The 11,608-nt window shown below is 38.8% G+C and overlaps 1 protein-coding gene across 1 annotated transcript in view; it reads left to right on the forward strand.

Annotated features, from left to right (window-relative positions):
• Positions 1-2,483: 2,483 nt before the first annotated feature.
• The window catches only part of LOC104409490 (guanine nucleotide exchange factor DBS-like), a gene marked incomplete at both ends in the record, with an annotated part of 91,351 nt that continues 82,226 nt past the window's right edge, over positions 2,484-11,608 (forward strand). The window contains one exon of the mRNA XM_010019369.1: positions 2,484-2,682. Within this exon, the coding sequence (XP_010017671.1) occupies positions 2,484-2,682 (199 nt within the window). The remainder of the gene's footprint in view (positions 2,683-11,608) is intronic.

Raw genomic sequence — 11,608 nt, forward strand, 5'->3', positions numbered from 1 at the left:
GGTTTCATTCCTGGGTTTTTTTTCTTGGTACATCAGCCTAGTCTTTATGTTGGTTGAAGGCATTAATTTATCTCTGGATGTTTTGAGATAAAAATTAAAGCTACTTGCGTCTATCGTTGCAGTGATGCAAGTGGACGTGTATATGTCAGGGATGCTGTGACTATTTGGAACATTTTTGGAACAGCTTTTAAGCCAGAAATTGGGGTTTTGGGGTGGTGCAGGTGGATTTCCCTCCCTTATTTATGTTTTCCTGTGTATAGGCAGTCTTGGTCAAGTCAATTTTGTGAATGTCTCTGCAAGCTACGGTTCTTCATGAAAGTATGACAAACATGGGTGGTGATTATATCTTGACCCTCCCATATTTTTTCCCCCAACTTCTCTGAGTCCTTGAGCTGCTGGCTTAAAAACTAAGTTCACATTACTGCTCTTAAAAATCAAGATGGTGAGTGGGTCAGAAAACTAATTAATTAAAGTAGGATTAAGGTCACAAATGTGTCTCACAAACTGCATGCTTGGATATAATTATTTCTGGTTATCTTCAGGAGATTCCATTCCTTAAGGAAAAGCAATAAATCAAAAGATTATTCCTAGAGTAGTTTGCTGACTACTGAAGAATAGATCCAGCTGCTTTTCAGTTCACCTTGCACTGAAAAGAGCAGGGGGAAAAACTACTGGAAGTTTCTGGGATTTTTGTCTCCTTCAGAGGAGACTTCCCTATCTCTGCCCCAATTCTGGGGGTAAAAAGGAGATGTTCTGGACAGAAAAGCTTTAAACTTTGCCAGGTGGCTTGCAGAAGTACAATCTATTTAATGTCTCAAGTGTAAGGGTAATTGAAAGCCACCCTCCCCCACCCGCCATGCTTCCACAGAACTAAACCAACATGAAGTGCTATGAAATGCTTGTTTCATTAAATGCCAGTGCATGTGCTGCATGTGTATGCTTGTGCCCATCATTGCATGTGGCATGTCAGACAGTTGCAGAAGCAGATGCAACTTAAAAGTAGATACTTTGTACCACATACACTATTTACAAGCAGCAAGTACAGCTGTAATTGCTGGTACCTGTATGACAAGGAGGTTATGAGCACTGCACTCGCTGGGTTCAGAAGATAAAGAGCTGAGCGATTTGCTTTCAACTGCATTACCTGTCCTCTGACAAACATTGCAAAGCCTAAAAGTCTGGCAACAGGCAAAGAGAGAACGGAGAACACTGACAGTATGTTGGTTAGAACAAAACAAAATTACTGTCTTTAAACGGGAAACAAAATGCACTTTGCAGTAGTATTTGAAAAAGAGTGTTTTATCTGGAAATCCTTTCTTCTGTTGAAGTAATGTCATAAATGACAGAGTACTTTATCCTTCATGGGTGATTCCAGGGAGATCTGGTGCTAAATAATAGAGGAGGATGGGAGGGTGTCTCTTTTTTTGGCTGCTTCCTTTGAAGTAGATAACCTTTTTATATTAACAAGGCTTTTTAAATGGATTTTGCTTTCTTCAGGTCTGTAAACCCACCACTTTTAAATGTAATGTAGAGAATTATCATTAATATCCATGGTCTGGAGTCATGCTTTTACTCAAGCTAATCAGTAGCTAGAAACAGAGATATGCTAGAAAGACTCAGATTTAGATGCTTGTGGGACAAACAGAGATCATGCATCTCTTCCTTGTCCAGAAAACCCGTTAAATTTACCTGGAGAGATGCACATTTCCCTTGCTTGGAATTGATGTTTTGCAGATAGACTTGGAAAAGCTTGCTCAGGTCACTTGTGCTTGGAGGTTTGGACCATTTTGTTTATTGCCCATATGCCCTCAGGAGAGTGGGAACAAACTACATCTCTGGATGTGGTATAATTTCCTTAAGAAATGACACCTTGCTAGCTCTTTGCAGAATTCACAAATACCTTTTACCAACTGTAAGTATTTGGAAGGCTTAAGCTGTTTAGTCATGTGGAAGAAATCTTTTACAGCTTGTAGTGATTTAATTGTAATTTTGAGAAGGAGGTGATTTTTGTTTAGGTAAAAGAGTAAAAACACTGTAGTTCTAGCATTTGTATATGGAAATTGAGAAACCTGCAGGTGTCTAAGAACATGCTTGCTCTCTTACGTGTAAGCACAAGTAAGCCTGGGAATTAGCTGGATCTAGGCTAATCTTCTGCTCAGGAAGAAGGCAGCCCTGAAGGACCTGGGTGCTGTGTCAGAAACAAAAGCATCTCTTCCTCCTGCCACGTTTCCATTGTCAAGGTTTTCTTCAGTTAATCTGCTTATGAGTGTTTTAAACTTTGATTTCAGCATCCCATATCATGGGAATAATAGTATCTTATTCTTAAAAAAAAATTAAAAATATTCTTACATTGTTTCACTTTTTGACAGTCCATATTCTAGGGTGTTCTTTCACCTAGTTACCTGAGTTTTAGCTGGTACTTGTAGGAAAAATATTGACTTGTTCTGCTGAGCAATGATTTTCTGTTTGTTTTTAAATTTCAGAGGTCAACTCACAGCATTTTCATGTCTGACTACTGGTATTGGAGGCTGATCCCATGCAAAGAAACTGGAAGCTGCAACTGTTTTTCAACAGGCAACCACTCTAATGAAGAGAAAGAGGAAGATACAAGCCATCAGGTTGTGGTGTCAGATATAATGCAGCTTGTGCGAGATAAGCAGGAGGTGCCAGAAAGCACAGCAGGTGAGAGAAATGTTGTATATTTTGACAATTGTCCAGCTGGCTGCCAAACTGTGTGAAGAAGAGGACTGATGGCTTGAAGAATATTGGCAATGGTGTCTCATCACTAGCAATGAGAGTAGGGCAGGGAGCCCAAATAGAGGAATAGCTGAGAGCTAGTTGGAGGAGGGTGATGTCAGCACAAAAACAAACGTTTAGCAGCAGCTAGTGAAGAGTGAAGCCCTTTACTCAGGAGGCCTGGTGCTTGTTACAAGAAATTAAAGTAATTCCAGAAATTAATTGGTTATCAAAAAATTCATCCCAGGGAAACCTGACCTATGTTACTAGAGTTTAAAAATCATACTCAAGAGAAACTGCTGAGAAGCAAGGACAAAATACTTCTGCACCTTATCACACTGTTTTGTTGTTGTGGTCCATGAGCAGAAAACTGTAAGGACTGCTAGTTACAGGGATTAAGAATACATTTTTCTTATGTACCATTTGATCTTGCATTTACCTATGCAGGAGGTTATTGCATTCATATATGAACTATGTGGCCTTTGCCTTGGTACTAGATTATAATTCTATCATTTGATTAGCAGTTGCATCTCATTACAATTGGTCTTTTAGAGTCATAGAATAGTTACGGTTGGAAAGGACCTTAAGGTCATCTAGTTCCAACCCCACTGCCATGGGCAGGGACACCTTGCACATCTTCATTTCATTTTGTTAAGTAAATTTTTAAAAAGCATTCTTAGTTAAAAAATATCTACACATATTCACCCAAACCTCTCTAAACTGGAAAAATGATCCAAAAACCAGAAAAGCGAAATTCACTAAAATACAGTTTTTCACTTAATATACAATTACAAGGCAGGATATGACTCTTTTGTCATAAAAGAAGAAAAGCTCATTTTTCATACTGGATGAGCTAATGATGTTGGCGCAGTATGATTCATATTCTGCTCTGGCTTTTAACAGAGAGGTGTTGGAACTAGATGATCTTTAAGGTCTCTTTCAACCCAAACCATTCTGTGATTAGAGTAATCATTTTATTTGTGTACTAGTCATGTCCCAGCCAGAATACAAGATTACTTTTGAAGGCGACAAGGAAAGATGCAATAAAACCACTTGCAGAAATTCCAGAGGATGTCAGGATTGGTCATAGGTTTACAAAATACAACTCTTGTGGAAATAAGGAGGCTGTATTTAGACTGCAAGAGAAAACAGAAGGGAGAGCACACCTGTTCTGACTTCCCAGTGGAGAACGTAGTAAGCTATAGAAGAAGGTGAACATCTGCTTGTTTTAGTTTTCTTTTTGTCTATATCTAATACAATAAGAACAGGAAAATGCAAACTTGATTTCTGCAGAGGAGATTTAAACTTTATTGTCGAGATTGTTAAACAGACTACTTAAGAAGGTTGTGCAGTCCTGTTCTTAATGGGATCTTTAGTGAAACAAACCACTGATGGAGATGAGCTGGTTGTACTTGATTCCATCTCAGTGCTTTAAGCTAGGCTTAGAGGTTTCAAGAAATTTTTTTAGTATGCTACTTCTGTGGTGGAAGAAGAAACAAACAAGTGCTGGGAAAGCAGGCCTAAAGTATGAAGTCAGAGGAAAGGTAGTTCCATCTTCTGCCATCTGTAGGTTTTTAAATGGGAAATGGCTAGTCCTCTCCAGAAATTCAGGGGGGAGCTCTGGTAGGTTCACACTAAGGTGCATGTGTATTCTCTGTTGATGTAACAGTGAATCAACGGTTGACTGGTTGATCTACAAAGGAAGCTTAGTAAGCTGCATAGATCAGAATCAAAGCAGTAAAGGTGGACCAGGAACTGAGTGTATATACATATTGCATGTACTTGGCTATACTAATTTCACCTTTTAGCTGTGGCTGCTGTCTTTCTGTCACTGAAGTCCATAGGAAAGGAGTATGAGCTTTAGTGAAAGAAGTTCTAGACGAAGTTTCCTGGCCTGAGATGTAGCAGATTTTTCATCAAGGCTTACATCCATGCCTGTCTTGACAGCTGAATTGCAAGCTATTAATCAAAACTGAAAATCACCTGATAATACTCTTTAGGCCCGGAAAAAGTGGGATGTAGTTTTCAAAAAAAAAAAAAAAAAAGTTAGTTTTCTTTTGCCTTGAAGAGAACAGTGTGTAGACTGGGAAAGGAGCTTTCCCAAAGCTAAGCATAAGTAACTTAGTCTCAGATAATTTTCTGGTAAAGTTGGTAAACTTTAGAACTAAATTCTGCATGTAAGTGCTTTCTGTATCACAGCTAATACTGTTGCTAGTATTTGGGATTGAATGAAACATTGTGTTTGTGGCCATTTTATTGGGTTTTGATTTTTAACATTGTTCTTAACTGATGCAATGTGCATGTTAGTATTTTCTGGTTTTATCAAGGGACTGCTAAAAGGAATCTGCTCTGAAAAGAACTGCAGCATCATAACATGGTGAATATTTAAAATGGGCAATTTGGTGGGATGGGCATTTGTTTTGCTCTAGTTCTAATACTTGTTCAAATACTTATTTTGGAAAAAGCAGCAAGTATTTTTGTGGTTGGCAAAGAAAGCCATCATGCCTTGTTCTGTGAAGTTAAGCCTTATAGTCTTCTGGTGGGGAGAGGCAGAAAGATAAATTCTGCTGTGGAAAATAAACTCTAGCAATGTTGCTGGAATCTTTCCCTTCCCTGTTTCTGGCTTCTCTAAGCAAATGTGAGGGGTCTTAGTCTCTCATGCAGACTAATAATACTGTAGGTTGGAGAGCAACTTGCTTTTCTTCTTGATTAAACCATATGTTGCTCTTGCTAAAGTTTAATGTGTCTGTTCCCACTCCCTCCCCAGGAACTCATGTGCTATGGTATTGATACTACTTTAATAGTGATATTTTTACTGTGATGTTTTCTTAGAAGTTATAATTAAGATCCGGTGTTCATTGTGGCTATTGAGTTTACACACAGAGTGAACCCATTGCATCTTGGAAGGCTTAAAAGCTGAGCTTGAAAGCGATAGATAAAGCAGCATGCAAAATTCAGCTTGAGGCAGAGCACAACCAAGATGGAAGCATGGTAACATCTGACTAACTTGTGTGTGCGCTCTTGCCTCATTTCAAATTGTGTGTGTAATACGTCTTTCCCCTCTTGTCATCAGAAGAGGCCGGAAAATTGACAGATTGTGGGGAGGGGATGGAGGCATGGAAGGCAGTCACTACTCTTTAAAAATAAAAAAAAATCCAGTAATTCTATAATTTCTCAGTGCCTGTTAAAGTTGTCCTACCTGTTTGGGGCTGGACTTGCTGTGCTTGGAGGCCTGTTTATACAGCAGGATGGTTTGGATTTTTTTGAATGGGGCTTTTCTGCTCTTAAAGATGAAACCCTTCAAACAGTTAACATCTTTTCTTTGGTTGTTTTTTCTTCTGTTCAGATCTGTTCTGAATATAGTCTTTTCAAACAGGTTCTTTTAGCCTCCTGCCATGATGTTAAAGCAACAGGGAAGCAGAGGAAACCTTTTGTGGCATCTAGATGTGTTAATGTGACATCTTGGGAACTGTAATTGCTGATGATGCAGCAAAAAGCCATGAGGGTGCTACAGTTGAAGCCTTTACAAAAGTAAGGGAGCTATCATGACTCTGCCCAGGTTTTGAAGAATCCAAGGATACAGGTGACTGCTGTCTGAAGTCTCCCTGGTCCAAATGTACCTGAGAAGACATACTGCATGAGTAGAAAAAAAATATATACCACTTGAAATTATAAATTGGATGTCTTTTTACCATTTTACATGATTTCTAGGATTTTTGAATGAGAAATTACAAGGCAGCTGAAAAGACATCTGACTGACCTATGTGCCAATTCTAACGCTTTTAACAGTGCTGCAAAACACACAGTCAGCTGTTGCACCTACAGGCACTTCAAATGCCTATTACATTCATGTAATCTTGGAAAAGAGTGTTCTTGGAAAGAAACGTGCTTGGTATCATCTCAAAATGTTAAATTGCATTGTTTTCCATACATAAACACCTTTTAAGTTCTGCTGAATGGCATTACTGAAGCTGACAGCTTTGACTGAATTATGTAGCTGCTACAACACCACTGTTTGGAACAATGTGGTCAGGTTACATAATCAAGACCACTGATGACTTCTCACCTGCATAAGAATTAGGGGAAAACCAACAACCAATGCTGTGTGTTAAACACTTGCACGTCCTGGTAGCTCCAGTTATACCCTGAACCTAGAGATCACTGCAGTTATACACATTAGCCTCTTTCTTCCACTAGTTGGAACTGTGTAAATACAAGATTTCAGCAGTAATGTATGAGGGAAACATTGTAGGTGTTCATTGTTGGGAAATACTGTAGGTGTTCACTGTTACAATATTATACTGTTTCAAATAAAGTGACTTTTCAGGAAAACAATAGCTAATGCTGTTTGGATCAAGTCTGTTCTGTCTCTTAATGAGTAGAAATACAACCTTTTAAAAAACTTAACTAAAAAATAAGAAACTTAAAATGATCTCTTAAGAGTTGCTTTTTTTTGGTAGCTATAAGAATGCCACTGCATTTTTGGGAAGTACTCCATTTATGCAGTATATTTGGAAAGTTTGTCAATTCTTGGAGCTGGTTTATATTCTCCAAGAAGTTTTTATATATACTCAATACTTCACTGGAATTTTAATTTTAATTTGCAAAGCTGTGTACCTTACAGTATAACTCAAGTGACAACTTGATGAAAAGTTGGGGTTTTTTTCAAGGGATTATTTATAAACTAGATTAATACAGCTAGCAGGTGTATGTAGAAAATAAGCCTATGAAAACCATAGCAAGTATTTTTGTTGAGGTTGTTTGCATACTCAAAAAAAAGGCAGTTGGAGATTTCTTCTGTGTTAGAATTCGATATGCACCTGTGACAAGATCACTTTTTTCATGGGAGTGACAACAGCATGCTGTCATCTTATTAACACTGTTACATCTTCTCTGGAATGAAGATGGTGTTACAGACTTACTACTAAATAGCCCCTGAGCTTTTCTTGCCTTTAAGTACCAGCCAACTAGGGCAGGAGACCTTAAGCTGTAATACACAAGCCACTTAGTGATACAGGGTCCAGCACAGAGTTGAGAGCTGTTGCTGTCCCTGGTGGTATCTGTCATAATGCTCAAGGAGGGGGGACTTGGGGTTTATTTTCTTTTTGATGAACATAGGACTTGAGATAGCTTTGTCTGCTTGGTGACAGTAGTTTGTCCTTAAAGGACTGGCTGGATTTTACTGTGGGAGGTCTGAAATATATCCATGCTGAGCTTTCTGTTTGGTATTAGTAGTTTGATTAATATGAAGTGCATGTCCGAATAAGATCTAACAGTTATTATGTGTGCACAGTTAGCATTTCTCAGTGTTCATGTCTATTTGCTTACAGTGGAACTCAATTTCATAAACAAGTGGCTTTACAGGCCTGTTCCTTCACTGGCCACTGTAGGATTGGTATCAAACTCAGAATGTGTTTAAGGGCAAATGTGTTAGTTAAAAGAGCTGCTTTTTATTAAAACTGAATTTCTGCTGAAGGAACTTGGCAAATTCTTATGAGTTTAACTCCTCAAAATGAGGCACATTCAAAGCTAATTGGAATAATCTATCTAACGACATGGAAAGGAGAACTTTTGCAAGGTAAACCCTGTTGCTGCTTTAAGTAATAGAGCGATGAAATCTCAGCCTGATTAAAATCAGTAGGAGTCTTGTCAGGATTTTTGTCTAAAGACTTTTAAGCTATGCATGTTAACCAGCCTCTTAAATTAAATCAATATTAAACATCTTACTCTAATTCCTTCTTTCCTGGGAATTACAGCAAATACGGAATATATAAAAATAACTTCTTGTTCAGCTAGTAGCATTCAGAAGTCAGAGCAGAGAAGTTCCATTAGTGTAAAAAGGCATTGCCAGCTAAAAATGAAGCATGGAGAAGTATTTCAGTAATGTCCGCAATAATATTCAGACTGTGTGTACATGTATATGTGCATATATATATATGTCTGTAATTCAGTGGCACACTTGAATTTCACTGTTTGTTTCCTGCCTGTGTGGGTATTTCCTACACCAACTGCCTGAAATTAAACTTAGCCTTTATTAGCTGCTTGTCTTTTTTATATATATATATTTTTTTTTTTTTTGGCCAGGCCACTAAGATAAAGTTGAAGAACTTATGGTACCATCTGCAGCTATAGTGAAGGCATGAAAGCATTTTTAATTTTTCTTCAAAGTTCCCTGAATGCAACTGGGAAAAGATTTTCAGGAGATGTTCTGAGTACTGTGTGCTGCAATAGCTTATACTAATCCATCACAACTTCTAATGGTGTATCAGGTGTACTGGAAGTACCTTTGTTGCATTGTTGCACTTCCTTCTACGTTTTCCCTGTTTTCTGCTGTAATAAGCAGCCCAGCCACAGCATATTTTATTTTTTCCATTTCTATTCTCCCATTTCCTAGAGAGTATTTTGCTTTTTTCTGAAAAGAGTTTGGCTGGGGTTCCTTGTTAGCTGTGAGATCACATTAACCTGGGAGGTGTAGCTGGAGCTCTGCCAGCCTGACTATCTGCCTTCATTTCTCTGCATGTTCTGTGCTTGGAGAGCTCCTTGCTGAGAGAGAGGCAAACACCAATAATCTGTACAAAGCAGCAAGGGCTTTTTAAGATGATGCTAGGGGTAAGCTAAACATGCTTTGTTCCGTGGGGTTCTGAACACTTTCATGGTAAAAATGTGATGCATGTAAACTGAAATTTGAAGTTTCCTCAAATAGTGGCATTATGTTGCATGGGAGGTATGAAATTATTCTCTAGCAATGTTAAGCTAGTAGAAGTTAATACAACTTTCTTGGGTTTATATATTTTGATATTATGTAGTTATGGATGTCCTTTTGTTTATAACCTACTCGAAATATATAGTCATTTAATCAGAAGAGAAAGCAGTAACATCTAGTTTATTATGAAAATTAATAGCTTTTGTGATGCTTCTGAATGTAATGGATCTTTCTCTTTTGATTTAAATCATGCTTTGCTTTTCAGATATTCTCCATGTAGGATGAAATATTAGATACTTGCTGAAACTGAAGTATGAAAGCTTTGTCAATTCTGTTCATTTCCTGACATGAGTACCTTTGTGCTTTTAGTGCCTTAGGTAGCTCCAGAGAAATTGGAGAAGTGCCTAAGCAGCAGTGTAATTGAAATTCAGGAGGGGTTACATGTCCAACCTGTTTAGGCATTCTGTAAATCCCATTTTTCTACAACTGTAGGCAGTGGATATCTTTTAAAATCTGCGTGATTATAATATCTAAACAGGAAAAAACCCCTCTGTTATAGAAACTGGCTTATTTGTCTGACAGGGTAGCGCATGACTTTAGGTATCTCATGCCTCCTCCCATGTGCCCTGGTATAATGAACAGCTATCACATGGCAAGTTTGGGGTGGTTCTTTGCCTTTTGCCTCCTCTGCTTCTGTAATAGCAGAGTGCTTGCTGGATTTGACACTCGCTCTTTAAGGCCATGAAGATGGAGAAGTAGGGAATGTAAACATTAGGTCTTGCATAAGTTCAGTAGAAACCATCTAAGCTACGAAGTTTCATGTGCTCCCTTATTACGATTTCAGTGTCATCTATCTACACATCTAAAGGGGTAAAAAGTAGTGGGTTAGATTGACTCACTGGCTTCCAGCTGGACTGTTTGTCATGGAAATGAGTTGCTTTGCCTCTGTTCTAGCCAATACCCAGATTAGATGTTGGGTTCAGTTATTGCCTCTGGCACTGAGGAATTACTGAGGGCTGTTTCATGCAAATGCACAGATTTGCTCGGGTTACTCAATGCACTCTCTTTGAGTGTTTAGAAAGTAAATCATCACTACATAGGAGGAAGGAGCTTTGATAACAGTAATACTGGAAAATAATGAAATAAAGTATTTAAGGGTTAGGTATTTTTCAGGTCTATTTTTGCATTTTTCTATAACTACAGCAGGTTTTTATGGCCACAGTAAAGTTCATAAAAATCACTGGAAATGAACAGCTCTCTAGAAACTCCTTTTGTTCATTATTCACAGGTACGAACTGCAGACTAGATGCATACTGATATGGTTGGGTTTCTTTGCTGATGAAAATTGTGCTGTTTAGCATTGACTAGAATTAGTTAAATGGCCAGCTGTCAAAGGAAAACCATTTCCTCCGTGATACTGTGTTTATTTTAATTGCTAAAGGCCAAGAGAGTTTATTTAATTTGGACATGCAATTTAAGTTACTTAGTGAGCAGTTCCATTTTTCTCAGCTCAGCTTATCAGATCTGCTTAAGCCTATTTGTTGATCATAAGGTACATTAGAAAAATTGTTTAAAATTATTTGTTGCACATAATTAGCTTATTGCTTTTAGTCTTAAAATGTCATCAGAACTACTTATTGAACAGGTTAATATAGAATCATAGAATCAACTAGGTTGAAAAAGACCTTTTAAGATCATCAGGTACAACTGTTACCCCAGGACTGCCAAGGCCACCACTAAACCATTTTACTAAGGGCAAACTGATCTCCCCTTATGGCTGCCCCTCATGATCTCCACTTGCAGTCACCCCTCATTTGCCCTCATAGTGGCCCACACTGTATAGTTGCTGCTTCTACCCTTCATGGCCACCCCTCAGACCCCATGGCTCCCCCTACTCTTCCCTCGTGATCTCCCCTCATGGCCATCCCCCCTTTCCCCTCACGATTTCCCCCCATGACCACCCTTCACCTCTCATGGCCACCCCTCCTCTCCCATCATGATCTCCCCTCATGGCTGCCCCTGCTTTCCCCTCACAATCTCCCCTCATGGCTCATGGCTCCCCCTCCTGTCCCCTCACAATCTCGCCTCATACCTAATGACTGCCCAACCTCTCCCCTCTTGATCTTCCCTTATGGCCGCCTCTCCTGTCCCCTGCAAACTCCCCTCCTG

Source organism: Nestor notabilis, unplaced genomic scaffold (genome assembly GCF_000696875.1).
Source record: "Nestor notabilis isolate BGI_N333 unplaced genomic scaffold, ASM69687v1 scaffold3958, whole genome shotgun sequence".
NCBI lineage: Eukaryota > Metazoa > Chordata > Aves > Psittaciformes > Psittacidae > Nestor > Nestor notabilis.